At 36.1% G+C, this 24094-nt stretch overlaps 2 protein-coding genes across 4 annotated transcripts; both read right to left on the reverse strand.

Moving 5' to 3' along the window:
- Positions 1-3471: 3471 nt before the first annotated feature.
- On the reverse strand, positions 3472-11540 carry LOC131788393 (myeloid differentiation primary response protein MyD88). The gene is made up of 7 exons (XM_059105478.2): positions 11448-11540; positions 10208-10485; positions 9179-9472; positions 8524-8568; positions 7237-7260; positions 6383-6649; positions 3472-5777 (listed from the first exon to the last, which is right to left on the reverse strand). Coding segments are annotated over exons 1-7 (1083 nt in total). The 5' UTR covers positions 11450-11540; the 3' UTR covers positions 3472-5604.
- A 1786-nt stretch (positions 11541-13326) lies between these two features.
- Positions 13327-23925, reverse strand: LOC131788411 (myeloid differentiation primary response protein MyD88). 3 transcript variants are annotated; one of them, XM_066173371.1, is made up of 8 exons: positions 23770-23902; positions 21863-21926; positions 20624-20772; positions 19653-20036; positions 18028-18075; positions 17610-17633; positions 16521-16784; positions 13328-15501 (listed from the first exon to the last, which is right to left on the reverse strand). In XM_066173371.1, exons 3-8 carry the CDS (start codon positions 20769-20771, stop codon positions 15344-15346), a joined length of 1026 nt encoding a protein of 341 aa, XP_066029468.1. In that variant the 5' UTR covers position 20772; positions 21863-21926; positions 23770-23902; the 3' UTR covers positions 13328-15343. The 3 variants fall into 3 exon arrangements, with proteins under 3 accessions (XP_066029469.1, XP_066029468.1, XP_058961478.1); XM_066173372.1 differs by lacking the exon at positions 21863-21926 and having other exon boundaries at positions 13327-15501; positions 19653-19949; positions 23770-23925; XM_059105495.2 differs by lacking the exon at positions 21863-21926 and having other exon boundaries at positions 23770-23925.
- Positions 23926-24094: the final 169 nt, after the last annotated feature.

A 24094-nucleotide genomic window follows, 5' to 3' on the forward strand; every position in this document is an offset into this window, starting at 1 on the left:
TTAAACCATTTGAAATGCCCTTGTAAATACGAGTTCCTGATTTGTTCCAATTTTTCGACGAGAAGCCAGAAAAATTAACTAATCGAAATATTTTTGCTAGTTTCTGTCTGCAACACACCATACTAATGCCATGCATAGAAAGAGCATATGAAAACAAATCTTGGCGCTTAAAAATTCGTGCGAGTCCGTGAATATTTGAATAAGAAGAACAATTAAATGTGTCTGGGCTGCATTTTTAACCAAAAAAGCTGCAAATTACTCATGTGACAACTTCTATATGTGGCTAAATAGCTGTGAAGGAGTTATGGAATCGAGCTAACTATTTCTTTCATAAATTCGTTCCCAGTGAACACCTTTGCATTAGTCAATTTAAAACTAGAGTTTTTCAGTGTCCTACCATTTTAAGCAACGCCATTTGATATTGGGTAACCGAGATTTGGATTAAGGTGGCAGTAAATTCTTAACAATTTCTGTACTTTGGAGCATAGGTGTACCATTTGTCAGAAAGTGTCCTGTATTTCTTTCCTTTCTTGTATATCTTGATTTCAAGTTGATCTTCTTTTTTTCTTGGTACAGTTCTATAGAAAAAGATATATAAATTGTGAATACGCGTATGCCTGAGTGCTTTTTATACTAAAGAAGATAAATCATGAACTTTTTTTAGAGCCACCACATTGTCTGGTGACAAATTTAATGCCTTTTAGTGTTATTGAACTAAGGAATTAGGAAATTTTATTGTTACACCTTGCTAAGCATTCGAAAACGAAAATCATAATCAACTGGGAATAACTGAGGTAACTTTGAAAAATGGTCTTCTACCTTAGAACTACAATTGTGTTTGACAAGCTTACTGTTGTCACGGTAATTTGATAACAATGTTTGCAACAAAAGAGTTGGAGCAGTGGCATTGATTAAGCTTAAACTTAAGAAAATAATGCTTCATCAAAGTTAAATTAATCAGACGGTGATCAAAGAGGTAAAAAAATTGAAGAAAACGGCTTTGATTTTATTTATAGTTTCTTCATTTTCATCTCTGTTTAAATTTCAGCCACTGACCAGATTTACAAGCTTTAATTTGAAAAGTTAATTTTTTCCAAAGCTAGAACACCGACCTTATGGCACGTTCTCCTCAGTTCTTTCTTCGCTCCAGACTCTCTCATCCTATGTCTGATGCTTTTCTAGAGTCAAGAAGAGGAAATACAACGGGAATCCATGAATACCTTCTCAGTAGTGCTCTATATAAATAATAATCATAAAAATTCTAATTTTCTCGATTGTGACTGGTCTAAAAAACTCCAATTTTCCACTAATTCACCTGCCAAGTTGTTATCGGATAGTTCAATAAGCCAATCACATTCAAAGTTGTAGTTAAAATCAACTAATCACAATTTTTATCCATAACTTGGCTATTTTTCTTTTTTCGGAAATTGTAATTTTCATAATTAATTAATAATAAGACTTCGTGTCGTCCTACTCGTTCTTTTATTGTACTTGCGATAAATGACTCGGACTCCCACTGCGCGGTATCACTTGTATGATTACAGATCTTATCAATAAAGGGCAAAATTACTGAGCGCTGATTGGTTGAGAGAGAGGGCATTTTTTTCTTAATCGAGGGAATTTTTAGTAATCAAGAGAGGGCATGATTACCTGTTAATGATTGGCTAATCCGTTGCATTGCTAATCCGTTGCTTCCCAGATAAAAATAGACTGCGCGCGTGATTTTCCTTCGTATAAATTTTGCCCTTTATTGATAAACAAGTAATCCCATGAGACCTCGTACTATTAAGGATTAATTGCACTTGAGTTTTCAAAATTTTCCAAATTGCCCTCGTCGCTTCGCGACTCGGGAAATTTTGGAAAATTTTGAAAACTCTCGTGCAATTAATCCTTAATAGTACTTGGCCTCATGTGATTACCTATACAAATTGGACTCCACTCAGTTCTATTACCATTACAAATCGATAAATTATAGAGACAAATAAAACTTTGAGTGGAGCCCCCATATTTTTTATGTTGAATAAAAGTAGAATGTCGTTACTAAAATAAAACATCATAAAGTCTACTAAGGTGATGTGACTTTACTTTCAACAAGATAAGGAAGAGAACAAGAAAAAGATTCTAAGATAAAGCCCGTCTCTGTATAAGAGATTGCCCTGGACGGTTGTCAGAGTCTATCATGGTTTCTGTAGTGTGAATTAAGCGATAGTGAGTGTACAGATACTAGCGTCTGTGGTTGGGAAACACGTACATAGCAGTTTACCATTGAGTATTTTGTCAAGTTTTTGGACAAAATGAATAAAAGTGAGTACTGCTATCCACGGCGTCTGTATGGAAAAAGGGAACCAATCCTCTATGTCATCACGTTTTCATGGTCACCCTTTTTGGTGAGGTTGGACTGGAGGGAAAGGGAAAGTTTGAAACGCACCGTAGGCCAGTACACTATCACCATAAAAGCAAGTTGAAATATATGAACAGGGATGAAAAGAGAAATAATTAAATAAGCGATAAATACATTAACAATAAAATACGAATTTTTCGCGTTCAAGAAGAACTGTCATGGCGGCTGCCACTAAGGATTAATCCAACATTGTGTTATGTGGATTACGCTCTTTCCTCTTACATTTGGCATTGTGAATTCATTTACAAGGCAACGACGAGAAAGACGTGTCTTCAATGTATCTTACTTTAGATTATTTACCTGAGGAAAAAGTCGATACAAAGTTAAAAGCACAAATCTTCGACATGGCATCTGACTTGATCCTGCAGAAGAAACAGTCGCTGACCAGGACAGAACAGACAATATCTAAGGTAATAGGTCCAATAGGGTCGTAAGGACGTGTTTCTTGACTCCATAGAAGCTAAAAAGAACGCTCAAATTTCTTGTAGTTCCTAAGCGTAGTTCGTAAGCTCTTTCCACGTGCAAGAGTGAGCACAAATATGAATATTGATTAATAAAAATTATTTGTAATTCAAATGAGTTTTCCGACGTGAAAAAAAGGATTCAAAATAGTCGACCCCGAGTTCCTCGGTCTGTTTCGTTCAACCATTAAAGTAGGATGCCTCGCATAAGTCTGATTTTCAACTTAATGAAGTTTCATAGAGTTCTGCAAATAGTGCTTTAATACAAGAAATATCAGTTAATAAAAAGCATTTTTAGTCCTTAATTATCGGTAAACCAGAACTCCTCGGCATATAGATATTTTTTCCTTTCGTAGGAGTATTACGAGGTCTCGAGGGTCTGTTGTTTGTCAGACTGCATCAGTGTCAAAAAAACACGTTACGGACGAAGTTGTTTTATTCGGCCATTTTCCGACTGGATGAACTCACGTACACAATTTTAATATCTGTGTACACACATATAAATGCAATATCTTCAGGCCTCCCCAATTTTCAAAAAGACGTTCCAAGATTTCAATAAAGTATTGTTCACAATCCTCTTTCATAACACGGTATTCGCCTCTTAATGTATTTTTGATAGTACAGTTTATTCAATTCTTTACAATCGTTTTTTTTCAACAGTCAGCAGGTTGAGGAATATACTCAACCAGGTACTAACTAGATCGGTTGGAATATCTACAGATTCTGGAAAAAAAAAAAAAAAAAGAAACTTTTTCGGATATATATTTCTGTTGTCTCTATTGTAGCACTGGTATAAACCCGTGTCGTAAAAAATGGACGATTACCACGCATTACATTCTGGTAACTTAAACACGTCCCGTATATTTCTTTGCGTGATTCCTATGTTCGGAACATCTAATAACTAAGCCAAAAAGGTTCCAGCTTTACAATTTGTACTTTTAACCTAACTCCTAACTTAAAACAATTGAACAGAAGAGCCCAAATAAAGTGACCTGGCCTTGGATCGAAGACATGACCGCGAGGCGTGAACCTATAATAAATGTATTTTCAATCGATGTTTTGTTTTGTTTCCCTCGTTTTTCAATGTGATGTGTCAAAACAGAAAAAGAAAGCTAATCTTACTCAGTGAAACTACGAGAGAAAATTGTTTGTGCTTTAATTTTCCCTTTTTCCTCAGGAAGTTTACCACGAACCCTCAACTTGATGTGTTCGATCCAAGGTACCGGTGGTTTACTTCACAGGCGTTCCTTCAGATATCATACAACGATCCCCTCCTCCCAGAAGGACGCTTTTACTGGGGGGAGGGGAGAATAGTTTTCTGATTAGCACGAGGAATGCAGCCTATGGCTATTAACAACCAGACAACTACCTCCTCATCCAGCCAAAAAAAATAATTCCTCCTAATGAAAGTTTCTACTTTCTTTCTGTATACTACAAACTCTTATATGCCGACCAAACTTAAAACGATTACCCTTTAACTCACGTTAGTGACCAAGACAGAATTTCTCCCTACAATTACAATACAATAACAAGTAAACAAGTGATGAAAACAAAGAAAAACTACCAACTAGGGGATCATTAAGTTGATCCAAAACCAAATTCTCCAAACTAGTATCACCAAAACTGTTTGACAGTCAGTAAGGAGAATTACTAATAAGATCTTGGGAGCGAAAGGGTTAAAATAATTCATACATATCATACACGTGTGATAACACACGAGATTTATAAAACGAAAAAATGCTGAAATAAAAATATTAATGTACGTCACAAAGATTGAGTATATATAATACATGACGATCTATATATAGTATATACAACAAACCAAAACACCTCTACCGACTTATTTACAATAGCTACCAAATTTCTAATTAAAAAGACACTAGAGGTGATTTCATATGTGGAAATTATATACTTTTCTTGCCGACAAATGGTCAGATGAAACCAGCAGTAGCCGCGTTTGACCTTGAGGACGTTTGACCTTGGGCGCGTTTGACCTTGAGCACGTTTGACCTTGAGCGCGTTTGACCTTGAGCGCGTTTGACCTTGTACGCGTTTCGATTGCGGATTGTAAAACCAAAAGCAAAACAATAATAACAGCCAACCAAAACAAAGGAAAAAAATCACACAGAGTCAGAAAACGCAGAGAAAAAAAAAAGCAAACTGTTCAATGCGTGGGAAAACGCGGGTGACCAAGTCACGATTTTTTCCCTCTGAATCTGATTGTTTAAAATATGGCGTGAGTTTTCTGAACCTATCACATGTCGCGTGAAGCAAAACCGAGCCAATTCTGCATTACTCTCGCGTCATTATAAAAATTGTTCTAACTTCAATTGTGATTGGTTGAGAAGTCACTCATATTTTAATGTGGACGTTAGTCCAATTACCTTGAGTTTCATTGGCTCTTGCTACTAAGTTTTCGGTTTTACGACATCCCATCAGAAAAAGCTCTATCCTCATGGCACTCATCGCAATAAACGTTGGTAAATTAGGAAAATTATCTACCTCTAACTAAGGAAACAAGAAGGTGGTCTTCAAAACAGATTGACTGTTTGGTGCGGTTTCCTATTGTTTTGTGCAACAGGATATCTGGATCAATGTCAGTTTCTTAGCAAATGCTCACCTACCCCTCCCCTAATCCAACATTAACCCTAAGTTGTACTCAGTTGACAGTTGTTGGGTTCGGGGAGGGGTAGGTACGCAGTTGGGGCGAACGTCCATCGCTGAGTTTGTTACTCGACGCTCTCAATATTGATTAGGTGGTTTCCAGCCTAGTGATATCGCCAGCTTATTCCAGAATAATTCCTTTTCTAGTCGTTTGTAATCGAGGTAATAAAAATGAGACATGGAACGAGGAATATTGTCTCTGTAACCATCATCAATAAGAACTGGTATGATATCAAGTTTTTTTTTGGTTCCTGTGAAGGCAAAATGAAACACAGGTCACCATCAGCATCTTTTCTGAGATAAAGTTGTTGTAAAGTATCAATTCATACCAGAGAAAATTAAAGTAGAGAAAAACCACACCGAGATTTGAACGAAATTGTGCCGAATCGACAAATCGAACCAAACAAATTCCCATCGGTTCAATGTATTCATCTCCAGAACATGCGCAAATGCAGCGTATGATCCCATTTCACGAGCAAAATGGTTAATCTTTCCTTTTATGATATCTCTCAGTTTGTACGTGGGCAGCGATTTCGCTGTAAGGCTCGCTAAATCAAAAAGTTTGTTTGAGTTTAAAATTAAAGTTTTTTACCCAGATATATGATAAATATCTAACTACATGCAGCGTTGTTTTCTTGGTCCATACTTGAAGTTTCTGAAACTCGATTTTTACGCTTAGATTTATGACCCGCGCTTTTCGCGCCGAGCAAAAACTCGTTTCATAACTTGATTGAGCATGAAAGATTCACTCTCCTATTGGACCCCAAATCAGACAGCTGTCAATCAATCACGTTAGCAAATCTCTGAATGGTTTGATTATAAAAAACATAACATTTCTAAAGACCGTCCAACTGACCTGTTGACATACTCATGGCTACATCTGATTCAAAGCGGGCCTTTTCACTATCATGGTAGTTCCTAGACCAAACAAGAACCACGTTTCTACAATTTTTCTCGATGGCCGTGGCAATTCCCTCAAAACGTGAACCACCAGGCAGGAGATCTCGTCTTGTATCACATACATGACGGTTATATGGTTCACTTTCCATCCTCTTGACAAGTTTATCCACAAAAGCACGGTCTCCCTCATCGTAGCATATGAATGCGTCATAAGAATCACGAACTAGAAACACAAACAAATTTCCTTTACAATAACGAAATTGAGGTGTTAGAGCAATTTCAGTTATGTCGTTAGCAATCCAGGGTTGCCTTGGTTTTGCTTTACTAGGCTCTGTGATGGGTCTTGAAAAATCGTACTCCTCAGGTGCAAAACTTAAACCAATCACGACTTGGTCGCCCACGTTTTCCCGCGCATTCGTTGTTAATACTTTGAGTTCCCTTTGACCCCCGAGAGTGACTAGCATCTAATTTCTCCTTACAATGACATCCCAGAATCACACACTAAGGTCATGGGAATAAGAGAAATGATCACCAACTAAAGAAACTCTTTGATTGTTAAATAAATTCTCCTCATCAGCACCTCAAGAAATGTATACAGAAAAGTATAGAGAATATGCATACTGATGCCAAGGTGTAAAGGGTTTAATTTTTTTTTCTAATAAGGCACATGTGTTTTCCATTCTTCTGATTGACCATCGTTATAACCTTGGTTTGGTTTTACAACACTCAATCGAAAAGAGCTCTTTACAAAAAATTGGGTAAATTTGATGGCAAAAAAACTAAATTAGAAAAATACAATAGTCCACTCACTTGTTTTCTGTTCATCAATCTTTGCTGTAAACAAGAACATACGATGGAGACAAAAGACACTGATGTTATTTAAAATTACTGACAACAGCCACCCTAATTCAGCCACTGGCTAAGAATAAGCTCTTGTTTAAATATCATTTTTTACAGTCAGTCATCTTCAATGACTGGTTTAAGAATGGAAATGAAAACCAGTCTGTTCCCAAAACAGCTGTTAGAGTTCCTATGCACCATGCAGACAGAAAGGTGTCGTAAAGCACGACACTTTCAGTTGTGATCATTTTTTGGTCAGATTGAAGAAAAAGGCAAAATGTAAACATGAGAAGTTAAGCAATGACTAAGGAGTAATGTGTTGATCAATTCAACAATTCAAAACTTCAACATCCAACCCCCCACACATTTTAACTGATGAAGATTTGTTTGTTCAAATTCCCCCCCCCTGTCCCCCCTTCCCCCCCCCCCACCCCCTAACTACAATTAAACTGGTATTAAGTGGTCACTCATGGGGTATGGCAGAGTGACCACTTTGTACAGTTTGACTCATTAAAACAGGTTCTACAGAACAGGGTGGATATAAAAAACAACAAAAACCTTATTCTATACCATAGTTGACCACTTTATGTATAAAAACTTGCTCAAAAATACTACTAACATTGATTTTCAGAGAGAAACATGAATTAACTTTTACTTGAGAGATTTTTGTTAGTTTTATGTAAGTGGTTCCTCCTTAGGTGACCATTCATTCAGATGGAAAAACAATACAAACAGGCTGTTGGGACTCAGTCAAGGGTGACCACGACTGTTTTATAGACTGAGGTGACTGCTACATAGTGGTGAAAATTACAGTGATTAAGGGAAAAAATTTGGGACCTTGACAACTGACCACTTAATATGGTGCAGCTTTAAATAGGTTGAACTGTATATACGTTAACACCTCCATATTTAATACAGCATTTGTATTCTGCTAGAAAGACTTATCAATTCTAGTTCAAATTCCCCACCCCCTGGCACAGAGGATGATCAAATCCTTGTGGGTTGCCAGGGGAGAGGTTGTTGAAGCTTCTAATTGCTTGGAGCACAAGGACAATGAAAGTCAAGATGAAATTGGCTTTTTGCTGTAATTCTGTCTGTTTGATTTTCATTCAATGATATCGCACAGTGATTTAGATAATGATTTTGACCAGAAGCACATAACTTAGGTTTTCTGCTTCTGCCTTTATATAATGTTCAGTTAACGCAGGCTTAGTAAATACAAACAAAGTACAGTTACAGTCAAACACAGATACATACATTTTTGAAATCGCTCTTCAATCACCCTTCGAGGAGGTGTTCTCTCTGAAAATGATCCAAATCAAATAATGGTTAACTCTACTATGGAAGAGATTTTCAGTATAGTGTCACAAGTTTTCTATGATTATAATAGGTTTTTCTTTTGATTTGTTTAGAAAAAGACTCCTTCTACCCTCTCAATCAATCAAATGTCAAACTAAAATCAACTGTAACTTGTTTCCTGGTATATTCCAGCGCCAAAGGCAGTTTGCATGTTTCAACTTTCAGTTCTCGTCAGTTTCTTGTGGTCTTTACAATTGTTGTACACTTCTACATGAGTTGAAAGTCCAAACCCATAAAACCCAAGATTGTATTTTGTAGAATCTGATGTTAAAAAAAATGTGTTATTCGAAAAGTTAATCTGGGTTTTATGTTTAATAATGATAATCCAGTAAAAAATCACAATTGTGCACAGGCACTCTAAACTTGCCTGGCATACACTGATTAACAGTCTCATTTTATGAGTTTCTATGATAATCAAAGATCTTTACAACTGAACCTCTTCTGCAAATGTGTAGATGTGCCCTATTCATCTAAGCATTTAAGATCAGCTGATCAATATCCACCAAAAAAATTTTATACCCACCAACCACTAAAAGAAAAAAGTTTATCCTACCTATATATGGCTGAAGGTCCTCCACCACATCTGGTCTGTCTATTTGTTTTAGAAGTGACAACAGCTCTTTAATTGTTCTTCTCTCTTCTCTTGCAAATTTTATAAACAGTTCTTTCACTGGTTGAGGTAAACTTTCAAGATACTTAATGTACTCGTATTTGTATCCCATTTTATCAGCCAATAAGCGGTAGTCTTTTCCAAGCATATGCGTGGGTCGCAGTAGAATTGCCAGCTTTTCATAAACCTCTGAAGGCATATCTTTAAGCAATTTCTCATCATCAGTTGAAGAAAGATCTGTGGGTTTTGAATCATGTTTAGCCCACAAAAGTGAGTTTTAAAATAATAAAAGGTGATGATGACCTTCATTAACCTTTAACTCTTAAATGGTAAACAGGTAATTTCTCCCTAAAATATCCATACATTGTCCAGTAAAAATGTAACAAGAATATTCAAACTTATCAGGTGGAAGTCGTTATCTTGATTGATAAGCAAAATCTGTTAATTAATTTACAAGGAAATGTGTAGCAGCTGGAAGGCAGAATTAACAATCAGATCTTTGGAGTTAGAGGGTAAACTTTATCCTTCACAGTAATAACTAATCAGGGATTACAAGAAATTCATTCTATTGTCTGGAGAAGGTTGATGTCACCATTGAGAACGCAATAATTTTCTTGCTGAATATTCTACCTTTTAGAAGCGATTATTTGCTACCTGCCTCATTTAACATTGATTCTCCATCAAGGACAATGATAAGGAAGGTTACAAAAATTATCATATGGAAGAAACCTTGTTGAAGGAACTTCAACAGCCAACAAAGAAATGTATCATCTGGGGTGCCAAATATGTTCAGTTTCAAGACTGTGAGGGGCAACTAATTTTGCAATTTTATCGCCTTACCTCCCAGATCTCACATGGTTTGTGGGCTAAGCAATACCTTCTTATGGTCAATACATTTAGGGATTGGGGGACTGTATATAACTACTCGAACTTTACAAACAAACTAATAAAAATTTTTTTGAACTCACTAACCTACAGTTGTGGGGGATACTTCATCAGAGTCACCTGTGCCCACATCCTTTTGCTCACACGAATCCACAATCCCACTTTCACCAGAATTGTTTGCTTTGGATTTTTCCTTGCCATTAAGAGTTCCTTCTTCTGAATTCGGCGGTGGTGGATTGGAGCTCAATTCGTTTTCACTACTTTCCTGTTTGCATCCACCATGTTGTCGTGTTTTTTTGCGCTTTAATTTAGCCTTGAGCCGAGATCCCTTTCCAAAGAAATTCCACTTTCTGAATGCTTCCATCCTATAGCAAAAGAATCATTTCAGTCACTGTGCAACTCGCGAACCAGCGAAAACACCAGAGCCAATCAATATCTTGTTAACAAACAAGGAAGTTTATGACAGATGAAGACTGATCTAACTTGCAAAGCGATCTTTATAAGATAACATTGTGGTCACACAATCAATCATAAACATACACCGTACTAGATAAGCAAACAAACCCGTTGGAGTTTCTTGAATCATTAAAATGTGATACAGATCTCCGCATCGAGAATATTCGAGGACACCGAGCGACAACTTGTCAATTTTAGTAATTATTTTCTGAGAAAACGCGGTGATGCTGATGAAATAGAGGACTGCACATTTGTCTGGGAAGGCTACCGACCAGAAACTTAGTCGAGACAGAATATCAGAGTCTAAATTTTGCACGATTCTGCTTTCAAATCTCTCACTTTAGTCTGTATACTCAAAAACACTACATACGTTCGAAATCAATCGTTAGAGAATACAGGCGGTGACCAAAGACAAGCAAACACGAAGCATTGTCTTTAGAAAGAACAATGGCTAGTCATTTTGCGGGATGTTAAATAAAAAATCTTGATTCGCGAGGCATTTCTTCAATCATCGGATTAAAAACTGGAAAAAACTCTTAGATCTCTGCTCTGTAACGTGCAAACCGAAGGTCAAAACAAGAAAATTAAAAGTATTGCAACAAAACCGAACACTACGAGATCATTCTATCTTTTTCATGCGACAGAGATCCTTTTACTATCGCAATACAACAGAATATGGTCCTTTTCACGCTACCACCACAGTAACAAAATACACAACGGACAGCAAGGTTGGATTTCAACTTTCACTTAAAAATGTAGGCCTTTCAACACCGCAGATGAGCAAACAAAAATACCTTATCAAATTTGATAAGCACCGCTTCGATACAATAGTAAAAACTCTACAAGTTTGTACACTGTAATTTCTACTTACATGAGGGGCACAAGGCCCGCAGACCACGAGAAAAGCTGTTAGATGTTGCTCTTCGAGCCAGGCAATGGAGGACGAACGGGGGACGTAAAAGACTCCCACTTGGATATCACGTGACCGGAATTTCGTTCTCGACCACTTCCTACTTTCACTTCCGCCTTCCATAAATTTTATCTGAAGTAAATTTCTCGGTAATTCTTCGGAGGTCCATCGGAAATTCTTCGGAAACCCATCGGAAACACCTAGGATTTGGCTGTGCGAACCGGCAAAAGGGCTATGTCTGCTTTGTTTGTTTGTTTTTAATTTTTGAATGGTTGTTGTTACGTCTCGATTTTGGTAGGCTAAAATTAATTATGAATCTCCCTTGACCTAGCCAATTGCTTTCCTCCATGCTGATAATAAAAAGTTGGTGGAATAATTCAGTTTTCAGCAATGGAAAGAACTATCAACAGAAATTTCATACAAAAGGCCTTCCAACTTATTTCATTCAAGTTTGTAATACTTTTGTGCTGTCTGACCCTCTAATTCCCAGAAGTGGTTAACATCTAACTTCTCCATATAATATTGATACCCAGAAAACAGATAATGAGAATACTCAAACTTATCAGTTATAAGTTATTATCTTTACCTAACACCAAATTCTCATAACTAATTTTCAAGGAAATGCATTGCAGCTAGAGGAGAGAATCAATAATCAGTTCTTAGGAGTGACAGGGTTGAGGTCCTCTGGTCTTTTTTTTGCCACAATAGCTCAACTCACATATCCCTTCTAAATTTCTTTAAATTTGTGTTAATCCACACACTTGTCAGTTGGAAATCCTGTGGCCTGCCTAGGTGTTTTGTGGTATCGAACTCAATAGTGCAGTAAGAATCTAGATAGCAGATGTTTAGGAACCCCTACCCTAGGTTTTATCCATAAGCTAGGAATTCAAAAGGACAGTTTATTTCAGATCTGTTGATATCTGCACAAAAGAAACTTATAATTTTCCTGGTAGCTGCCTTTCTGCTTAAAAAATCCTCTGGATAAAGGATTATATGCCTGATCAAAACTGTAACAAAATTCTCTAACATGATTGATTGTCAAGAGCCTGATTTGGGCACTAATTGGACAGAGCATGTGTCATGCTTGCAATTGGACAGTTAAAGGAACAGTTAAAAATTTGATGTCTGTGTAAGTGCACAGAACACGTCATGTGGGTGCACTGCAGTCTTGCATTTTGCTGAATTAACCATTGTCTTTTTTTTTTTGGAGAGCATATAACAAATGTCTAGTTTTTTTCTCCAATTTTGTAATAGTTTTGATTAATTGGTAAAAGGACTTTGTGTTGTCCAATTCTGTCCGTAATCATACTCATGATTAACAAATTGGACCCCCACTTCGTGGTCATCCTTCATCACCATTCTCATTCACCTACGTGCAATCTCATTTTGCATACTGAAATTTGTGCCCCACCAAAAGGAGAATAACACCCTTTATCCCTTTTACTCCCAGAAAGGATCAACAACAATTTAGTATGTTACTTGGCAAATGGGAAGGGGAGACAGCCTTATTACCTGAATGGTGTTTTCTTAATATGATACCAACGCTTTTGTGTTCAGCATATAAAGGGGAATTCAATATGTGATAGAGTATAGCTCAATAAGATTCCAAATTTTCAAAACCCACTAGCAGCTGGAGGAAAAATCCCTTGAATGGCTCAATTCCCTTCCTTGTTCAAAAAGTTAGGTTCATTTGTTGATGTTAGCATACCAACAGCAGTCTCTTGAAAATAAGGCTTTATGTGACAAAAACTCCTGCCATGGGAAAAGTTTGGTTGACCCTCATCTGTAGCTCTCAAATAGCAATCTACTTGTCAAAATTCACCTTTTACTAAAACTTCAGTAACATAGCAGTACAGCCACTTTAATTTTGCAAAAGTTAAATGAAAAAAAAAAATTAGCTTTTTGTCTCTAAATATACACACATTTTATTGCACTATGTTGTTACCAATTAAGCAAAATACATATCCTAAATTAAACAAGGCATAAAAATAATTCTGAACATAAGGCAATAATCATAAAATGTTTTGAAATAAAATATTTACACCATTTTTGGTATGCAGTATTTACAAATGCTGAAGAATCTCATTGCATTCATACATCAGTGTATAAATTTGTAATTGTAGTAATAAAGATATTCTCACAATGGTCTGACACAAACAAATTTGTGTATTATAGTAAATTTCTAAGTTTCACAGAACTGTTTTAGAAATTGCATTTTTTTTTAATCATTTCATGATTATATCATCCTAATCTTGGTTGTTCAGAGACTAGATAACTCTATCCACTCAATAAATCACCACCCAATGAATAAGTATTTACAAAACATAATGTGGTGTCCACTGGATAGCAATTCACCCACTGGCTAAAGTTCTACAGCCTTCAAACAACCAGGTCCTAATCTACAATGTATAAACTTATGAATCACAAACTCTTAACAGTTTCTTCAAGATATAAAGTAGTAATTAAGTAAAGAGAAAATTCTTCTCATGAATGCAAAACAGTAAAGGATCTTGGGCCTATAAACTGAGACCATCAAATACTTTCAATAACTATGTCTGAAACAGATAAATTGATAAAATCAAAATTTAACACTAGTGATATATAGAATGATTGAAAAAAATGACTGAAAATGACCAAAGGGCAGAACTAAAATTTCAAAAAATCCAACCTGAATGATCACAACACTATTTTTTTTCTACACTTATTCTACACCTCTGCTATTACACTCAGAAACCATTGCTACCCAATAGATTTTGTGAAAGCTTACTGTGTTATGGCCAGTTACATTGGATGCCCACAGACATATGCTGACAATAAACTCATGTGAATTTACTAGGATACTGTGTTTGTTGACTGTGTTTCCTCCTCATGCTTCACTGGCTTATTCATTTCAGCAGAGTTGACATTCCTAATTTATTTCTGGTTTTAGTTTTCACAAGAGCCTAAGAGTTTAAAGGAATTTCTTGCTTCAGCAAATATTTGCCACTTTTGAGTTCACATTAATTCAACTTTCACTGCTTTTTAAGGTTCTTTGCACAGTGCTAAAATGGGAAGAAAAGGTTGGGAGTAGAGGGTGGTTTTGGATATTAAGTACATCAACAGACTCACACCTTCAAACAGAGGATGCCAAAGGGTTTTTATAACACAGCTAATAAATTCATCTAATCAAATTCAATTGCACGAGCATGCTTCATATTCCTATTGTGCATGCTCATGACGTCAGCAAACAAATCCCTTGAGAAAAAAAATTTTTCCATTGGGTGGAAAATGTTATAAAACAATAGGTTCATACATCAGCTGTGCTAGGCCTCAAGCAACTCTTACACAACTTTCATGCTCTCCAAGCTTCCCGCATGTTTCATATCTTGATGAACACATGCTGACATATGAACCAATTGTTAAACATATGATACATGATTAAGCCCACATAGATTTACCCTTTAACTCCCAGAAGTGATTGACATGTAACTTCTCCCAATAATATCTAAACATCATCCAGCACACAGGTCATGAGAATACTCAAACTTAGACAGGTAGAAGTTGATATCTTGATCTATCACCAAATTCTTGGAACTAATTTACAAGGGAATGAGTTGAAGATAGAAGGGAGAATTGACAATCAGATTTTGGGAGTTAAAGGATTAAAGTACAAGTGATGCATGAATTTCTATAAAAATTCAAGTGTGAAACAGGATTAGGAGCCCCCTATGCTACCAATCAAACATTGAGTACTTGAATTTCCAGCATCTTAAGTGTCCACCCTTGAAAGGCCTTCAATAAAAATAAATTGAGGAAAACTCAGCATCTAGGACCAAAATCACGCAGCAGATTTAACATTCTGTACAAAATGCTTAAATTCAAATAGTGCACGTGAGAGTTTGGCACAACAGATTCCAGAAGTTTCTCTCATCCTGCCTGAGGTAATCAAGGTAAGTAATGTGAGAAAGGGTTCGCGGAATACTGCATCTATAACCCTCATCAATGAGCACTGGTATAATTCGCTTCTCTTTGGCACCTGTGAAACAAAATAGATGAAACTGACTGTAAATATATGAAAATCATACATGTGAACTGTGGATAAAGAAATGAATATGAAAGTCATCTCACAGTTGTGAACACTACTTAAGCAGTACTGAAAATAAGGCCTGAAAAATATTCAGGCCTACTTTATGTTGTGTGGTGCAAAATCACAGAACAGTTATCAAGCAATAATCCCTGTTTAGGTCCATATTTGCCCAACAATTATTTCCATCCAAATGAAACAAAGCCAGTGGAAAAAACTGAACTCGAATGCTACTCCAGAAAGTACAAAAAAATTAGTTGTCAATGAAAATGAAGGAAGGGTTATAAAATTAACATAATCCTTCCAGCGAGCTGGTATGTCAGCTGTTAGTGTCCTTGGCTTAGAGATTGTCCTAAAAAGTTTCATATCTGCCCTTGAAGTTTCACTTCTCAGCCAAATATTCATTTTTCAGACAATTTCCCTGTAGCAGACATTATTGGCCAAAATACCAGCCACCTGAAGTGGATTATTAACAACATATTCAGAAAGGAAAACCAAAAACTAAAGTTATCAGAGCAGCCAATTATTGATATAACAGTAAATTTCAGAGTCACTTTGTTATGACCTAAAACAGTACACAGTCACAATAATGAACATCAGAGAAAGTAAAGTCAGGATTATATCTATTTTGTCATCTGACTGGCTCAGAAATGGAGGGAGTTCTATCTTCATATTGATCACAGAGTTTCACAACTCACAGATCTCAATAACAACAATATTTACTGAGTACAATACTGCCTTTTTTTTTGTTACTCTTAGCTCTGAGAATTTTGTGCTAAATCACACAATTTATCCTAGTTAACATCACAATTGCTCTTCCTTCTTGTAATCTTTTTGTTTTAAAATGCAATTATCTTGAAAGGAAAAATTCTATTGGGTTCATTCTTAGGTGGGAAAGGGTTTACACCTATTGGTTGATGTTTGCTTTTACTATCAAAAATATTTAATAAACAAATCAATATTTTACTAACCTGGTGCAAGACTCGTGGCAATTTGTGCCTGGTATATGGCTCCTTGGCTATTTTCATAATTTTGCGACAGGATCACAATAAATTTGTTACATCTTCGCTCAATTGCCAAAGCAGTTGTTTCAAGATGAGAGCCAACTGGTAAAAAGTCCCGCTCAGGCCAACAGAGGTGTAGATTACGTTTATTTTCCATTTTCTTGACAAGTTTGTCCACAAAAGGTTTGTCTTCGTCAGCAAAGCAGACAAATGCATGATAAAAAGTTTTAACTATGAAAATAAAACACCACATCATTAACTGGGTATAACTATACTGAACTGGTAAAGGAAATTACACTGCTAGGTGACTTTTGATGCCACTTCAAATTCTTCTTGTAAATCCCAAAGAAATACAATAAAATTTGAAATGAGAATCTAGCAGTCCCTTAGAGGTTACTTTGAGCTTTTTTTCTACACATCCCTCTAAAATGTATCTCGCTTGTTGTGTAAACAGGGAAGATTTTGGAAGAGCAATATTTGAGTCAAATCAATGGATGTGAGGATCATACTGGTTACACACCTTGACGTTGAAAACATCTACAATGTAACATTTCACATGCTGAGATGATTATAAAAATTTACAACTTTATATGTATTAGAGAAAGATGTTTTTTCATCTTGTCATGAGTGTGGGACAAAGAAAAAAGTCTGAGTCCCCAGGAGGAATTGAACCTCAGACCTTCAGATTCCCTGCTCCGATGCTCTACCACTGAGCCACAGAGACTCTACGGTGAGCGAGGTCTATTACGAAGTTCATATGACATGTGTCCTGCATACTGCTAGGATCAGCAATGTCGATAGTGTAATGTTTGTAGATAGAATAGGAGAGATGGTAAGTTTTAAGCTCAAAACTTGCCATCTCTCTTATTTCTATCCACAAATTTATATGTATTCTCTGCCAAAAAATGGAGAAATTGCACTAAATTCTACAAAATTACGTCACAAAGATCACTGGATCATTGTTTAGTATAGCATAGTGAGTATAATAAGGCGATTTGTATGTAAACCATAAACACAACTTTCCTTGCCTCTAACGAAAATAATCTTTTGACTTACCTGTCCTCTGTACAACATTGGTATCTACAAAAAAAGACAACAGACAAAAATGTACAGTTTGCAAAGATCAGATCAAAATTTTCATGGATAGCATTGAGGACATGAATCAAAAGAGCTCTTTGCCAATGTATACAAGTGTAGCATATAAAAAATTCAAGCCTTGGGAGACAACAGATTGTGAATGTCAGTCATGCAACAATAGTTTTCACCTTATGCACATCATTTCATGAAAATTCATCACTAAAACTCAATGACACAAGATGTTTTCACGTACAAATTTCTTGAGATTTCATTGTTTTAGGAATACTTTCTTTCCGATCCACAATAATTCTCAACCCTAAATGCAAGGCTTAGGGCTGAAATACCAACCTAAACACAAGCAAAAGGCCTTCTTCTATCTAATGACATAAATACGTACTGGTCAGATGCATTCGCTCTTGTATCTCCCTTGGAGTAAGTGTTGAATCTGAAAATACAGGAGTAAGCAGAATAAAAAACAGTAGGTGGATGATCAGGGAATTATTCTTTAGTAAAAAGGAAACTAAGCAATAAAACAATCATGTGTGTTTTTTTTTTTAAGTATCTCAATTTTTTTTCTTCGAGCAAGAGAGCCACAAATTTGCTCTTCCTAGAAAAGTAAGTGGTACCAAAAATGGTCTCCATTCTTTCTGCTGCATTACAATACAAACTCTGCTGCTGCAGAAACATGCTCTGTGGCATAGACTAGCATACTTTTTAAACAAAAAAAACTTTTAAATACAATTTGAAATTAAATGTCAATTAAATGAATGTGTAACAAGATTTAAAAGTATACAGAACCATCACTACAGTTTTGTGTTAAGGTATTTTACCTTAAATTACATTTTTTTAATAAATGGACAACAAACACACTACCATAGGGATAAATTTCTGTAATAATTGGAGATGTAATAAGTTTCAATTTTAAAGCAACACAAGGTGATATGAAAGACTCTGGACCTTTGAACCTATCTAGAACCAAGAGTCAGCTTAATCCTCATACAATGTTGGGTGTAGGAATTAAGCCCAGGTCACAGCCATGGGAGGAAAGTGCTCTCACCACTGTACCATCTCCACTCCCTCACACAGCATATGGTATTTAATATCTGGCATTTAATGACTTGAAATCAAATAATTCAGAATTGAACATGTAGTTAATGGAGATTACTCCATGGAAAGTACACAAGTATAATTTTTATTCATGAGTTGCAATGCATCAAAAAAATCCAATGAGTGAGTGCAGCAAATGAGTGAGTTTTTGATGCATGGCAATAAAAATTGTTCAAGCACTTTCCATAATATGATGTTTTTATTCCATACATACAAAGATTTTTTCTTAATAACCAACACATTTCAAGCAGGGCTAAAAATTGGCGGTCGCACTGTCGCCAGTGGCGAGTTAAAACTGACCAGGTCCACCAAAAATTAAGGTTTGAACGCCTGATGTAGTACTATACTACAGAATTTAGAAAAGTTGCGATGTAAATTATGCAAAGTACAAAGTTAAAAATAGAACTCAATATGTGATTTAATTGGACTACCTTTCTCTTTGTTTCTTTGCCTGGACTCTAAGACCATCCATTTTAGTGAATTTCTAGTTCTGAAGTGGAAATTCCCAGCTGTTTTAACAGTGATTTCACAAGCGATCCACATTCACAGCTCATAGACATCATTTTGATTTTGTGATTGCCACACGACTCTGGATTTTTGTGTTCTTTCCTTTTAATTTATGCACCATTAAAAACCATGGGGCATTTATTCAAGTTTTTCATTTTAAACTAGAGGAAATCAAGGGCATCTTCATTTTGGGATGGGCCACTTGGAATTCAAGGAAACTGGCCCGACTGGCCACCAAGCACTGGAGTTAATTTTTAGCCCTGGTGAAGTATGATGGTTTGCATCTCTGATTGACAAACAATGTGTAAATCTCAGCAGGTATGAAATAAGAATCAATGTTAGCATTTAACGCAAGTTATGTCCTCCATAACAATTTTATTCCCTTTCAAAAGAAAAAGGTTGCCCTACCTATATATGGCTGAAGGTCCTGTACTACATCTGGTCTGTCTATTTGCTGTAAAAGTGATACCAGTTCTGCAATTGTTCTCCTCCCTGTATCATATTTTATCATCAATTCTTTCACAGGTTCATGTGAACTTTCAAGATGCTTAATATCTTCATTTGTATATCCCATTTTTGCAGCCAATAACCGGTAATCATTTCCAAGTGGACATGATGGTTGCAAAAGAACAACCAACCGTTCGTGACCTTTCGTACACATATCTTTCAGGAGCTTTTCCTCAGTGGCTAGGGGTGTATCTCCATCTAACGGAAGAGCAACAGTATCACAGAGTGGAATATCATGATCAGATGGAAGATCAACATCACCTCTTTCAGGTGAAACAACATCATCTGCAGGCAACAAAAAACAATCTTAGTGTGAAACTCCACAGGAGAGCAGTGCATTGCTTTTTTAACTATTTCAAACCTCAACTCTCCAGACTTTTCTTTTATCCAGACTTGCTTTTCTGATCCCATTAGCTTTAAACATGTATATTCATATTTTTTATTACCGAGACTCTTGATTATCCAGATTATTAAATCTAGTCCCCATGAGTCTGGATAATTAAGTATGTAAATCAATGTGACATAAAAAGAGTACAAAGAACTTAAAGGACCAATTATCTAATTCTAAATCTGGGTCCTGGTGTTCAAAGGACAGATAATGCTATCCAATAGATATGTCCCTATCAAGCGAATAAGTGTAACAAAACATACTGCACTTTCCACTGGATAGAGATCTACATGTATACAATGGATAGCATCGTCCACTGTTCAAACAACCCAGGCCTGGTGAAGACTTTCAAATGTGAGAGATAAACTGTTTGTACTCATAAATAACACAACATATGAGTTAAGCACACATTGTTCTCCAATACATGGATTATTAAGTAAGATACTTCAACATGACTTCAACAACTATTTAGAAGTTCACTAACCTAATACAGTTGAACCAACTGTATGGCCTGTGTCATCTGACTTGTTACTCTTACTGCTCTTTTCCTCTGACTGTCGTCCCCATGTGAAAAGTTTCTTAGCCTTGTCTTTGATTCTTTTACACTTACACTTCGCCTTGGTCTGTTCCATTCTACAATTTCAAAATGTCAAAAATTAAAGGCGTAGAGCAATGCAAGGGGTGTAAATAGGAAGGGGTTCTGGGATGCCTTATTCCAACTGTGTCACTATCTTTGATTCCTTTTACTTTTGAATGATATACAGCGAGACTAATAAAAAGCATATCAAGATAAAAGAACTTAAACCCAACTATACAGCTATTTTGTAGACCTGTTCCAAGAGTTTGTTCAAAAAGTGCCAGTTGGGGTAAAGAGGCCATTTTAGATCCAATGACATACAGCTTGGTTTCCACTACAATTATCCAATACAATAGCCCCTTTGTTTGCAGGAGTCAATGAGAATCATGGTAACCGTAAACTGTCCCACTATCCCAACATGGCAGAGAGTACAAAATTCCTTTCTTAAAATAGCAGAAATCTGTTTTGATTTTATACTTCACTAATATTTCATTCCCATTTCTGCCAATAAATTTTAACTGTAAACATCATTTGTGATTTTGTAAAAAATGTTGTGGTTATTCATTGTGGTGGATAACAATAAAAGCTAAGTTTTTTTGTTTGTTTCACCTGACTGAGAACTGAGTGAAACAGTAAGGATCGAAATGGACCAATCAGAGCTGTTGAAAAACAACTAATCACAGCAGAGCATCATGCTTATAATATCACGCATGATCAGTCGACCTCATTGCCTGAAGAAGACCGCAGTATGCAGTCGCAATGTTGCGATCTACATCACATGTGAGTACATCATGAAACAAAAAAAAACTTAGCTTTCATTTGTGATTGTTTGACAACAATTTGTTCCATCATTGGAGGTTTGTTTACTGTAGTTTCTCAGTTATAAGGCGTACTCGGTTATAAGACGCACCCCAAACTTAGCAACTTAGTCAAGCCAAGTTCTCATAAATTGAAAATTATGTGAAAATACTCGGTTATAAGACGCACCAAAAGGTTGTGAGTTAACAAAAGGATGTAATGGAACTGAGAACAATTATCCCTACACAACTGGTATGCAAACTCTTTTGTTAAAGTGAAAAAAAAAAGTGAAAAAGTGAAAAAGTCTCACATTTAATGATCTACATAAAAACCAAGAAAATTTCTCACCTGTAATGAGAAACATTAAACACATGCTTGTTTATTTCAGCCTTCCTGCTTAGGAAACATGCTTCTATTTCCAAATTAAATAATAAATATTCAATGAGCCAATTTCATTCTATTAAACATCAACTGACTGATTTAAAACTCAGTTGCAAAACTAATTGATACATTCTCATCATAAACAGTCAAACTTAAACTCAAAGTTAAACTTCAACTTCTTGTTCGGTCGCAATTATGCCAAGCACTCGCCATCACTCACATGACCTCAACTTCAAGTTGAAAATCATTGCCGAAGCCGAGGCATTCAACAAAAATTGTGAAATTGCCCATGAATACAGCATTTCAGAATCCATGGTGAGAAAATGATGCAACCAGCAACATGTCCTTTTTCTGGTGAGCTGCGGATGACAGCAAAGTGTGTATCCATGTAATGCTACCAACTGAAGGACCTGAGTTGGATATTATATTACTGAGCAGGTGCTGTTACGCATGTATGCAAATTTCTGTTTGTTTCCTTTTCTACAGAAGTTGATTAATGTTCTAAAAGCAGTGTTTTCTTTTTGATTCATTGGAATAAAGGATTGAATTAGACGCAATCTTCACTACACCTCAGACCGAAAAGCTCTGCTTTTTCTGCTTTTCCTCTCAACATTTAGTGTCCTTTTCTTTTCTTTTTAACTGTAAGTTCTGCTAAAATTGTGATCTCAAGATTTTAATGCACAAAAATACTTGGCTATAAGACACACCTCAATTTCAGCATTAACTTTCCAAATGAGGACAGAATTTTCTTGGAAAAACCGTGCACCTTTTATCCGAGGAACTACAGTAACCTTACAGTTATATTTCAATCAATATTGCTTAATTTTTGTTAATAAACAACTAACTTTACTGACAATTTACAAACAGACAAAGACCTTAGTAACAGTAAGATAACAAAATTGTACTCAACACGAAAGGGTTAAAGTTGAAGTACTTCCCATCTGCTTTACGCTGTCTGTACACTAATTAATAAACAGTTTGCATTCACAATGTATAGGACATTTCACACTATCTACCTACTAATCTCATTTAAGAAATACAAGAATGCCCCATCAAAATCTGGATAACCCCGACAACAAACCTTGAATTTGGTTTAAAAATCATGGTTGACTCCATATTAACATACAAATCGCTATTCAAAACATGCATAATTCCTGTTGAATGTTAAGCTTATGACCTTCACTGCAACGTTGAAATTCAGTTCCACAAGATTAACTAAAGCACTGTTTAAAAGTTTCACACATTTTAGTATCAGCTGTTTAAAAGTCGAACCTTTCAGAAGATAATTTTTTTCCACAGAGTGTTGCACAGTTCTTAAAATTTACATGAGAAGGTTAATCGTAACAGGCGACATCTCCGACTAGCAATGTTCCTTGGCCGAGTAATGCCAAAACATTTGGTGTACTGTCCGCTGCAATTTCGGGGGAAATACATTCAACCGTTGATACCAAGAAATACTTTCCGTTGCTTATAAATAAACATTAAATTTCTGTTTCGAAGTTTAAAATTCTTGTCCTAAGCTTTACAGCGACAAGGAAAAGGACAGGCCGATCGAAGACCAGACATAAATAATCTACGTTTCACTGTCACTGTATAAACTAAATCGGAATCATAAATTGTAGTTTTGATGCACAGCACGACAATTCAATTTCGACTGAGTTTTCTGAAAAAGGATCTCTCTAAAACATCCTAGACTTCCGTTCATTGTGTACCTACTTTAAGTGATCAATACCACAAACAAAATTGCAATGAGTTAATGCAAGGATGTAAGATAAGGAAACAACATGGCCGTCTAATGCACTTTTACATATTTAGTGAATTTGTTTAAGTACTTAGAGAGAGTACTGTGGCTGTATTAGAATACACTAACTTACTTGAAGGACGTAGATGCGGTGAACCAAAAGAGCTTTGAGACCACACCAGACAGGCTTCGACAAAACTCAACGAAAGGAATTTCCTAACATCACGTCCCTTTCCGTCAACATCACGTGTTGTTGTGACCGCATTACGTCAAAGGTCCAAAGCAAGGCCTAATTCCTGCTTCTTCTCGGAAAGAGCCTGGACACTTGTTATTTGAATAAGATGCCATTTCTGGCTGTAGAAACACCTATCTTTCGATGAATTAGCTTCTTTTTCTCACGCATTTTGATTGGTTCTTGTTAATGATCTATTACAGGACGGACGCATAGATGACGTCAC

The sequence above is a fragment of the Pocillopora verrucosa genome, chromosome 10, assembly GCF_036669915.1.
Source record: "Pocillopora verrucosa isolate sample1 chromosome 10, ASM3666991v2, whole genome shotgun sequence".
Taxonomy (NCBI): domain Eukaryota; kingdom Metazoa; phylum Cnidaria; class Anthozoa; order Scleractinia; family Pocilloporidae; genus Pocillopora; species Pocillopora verrucosa.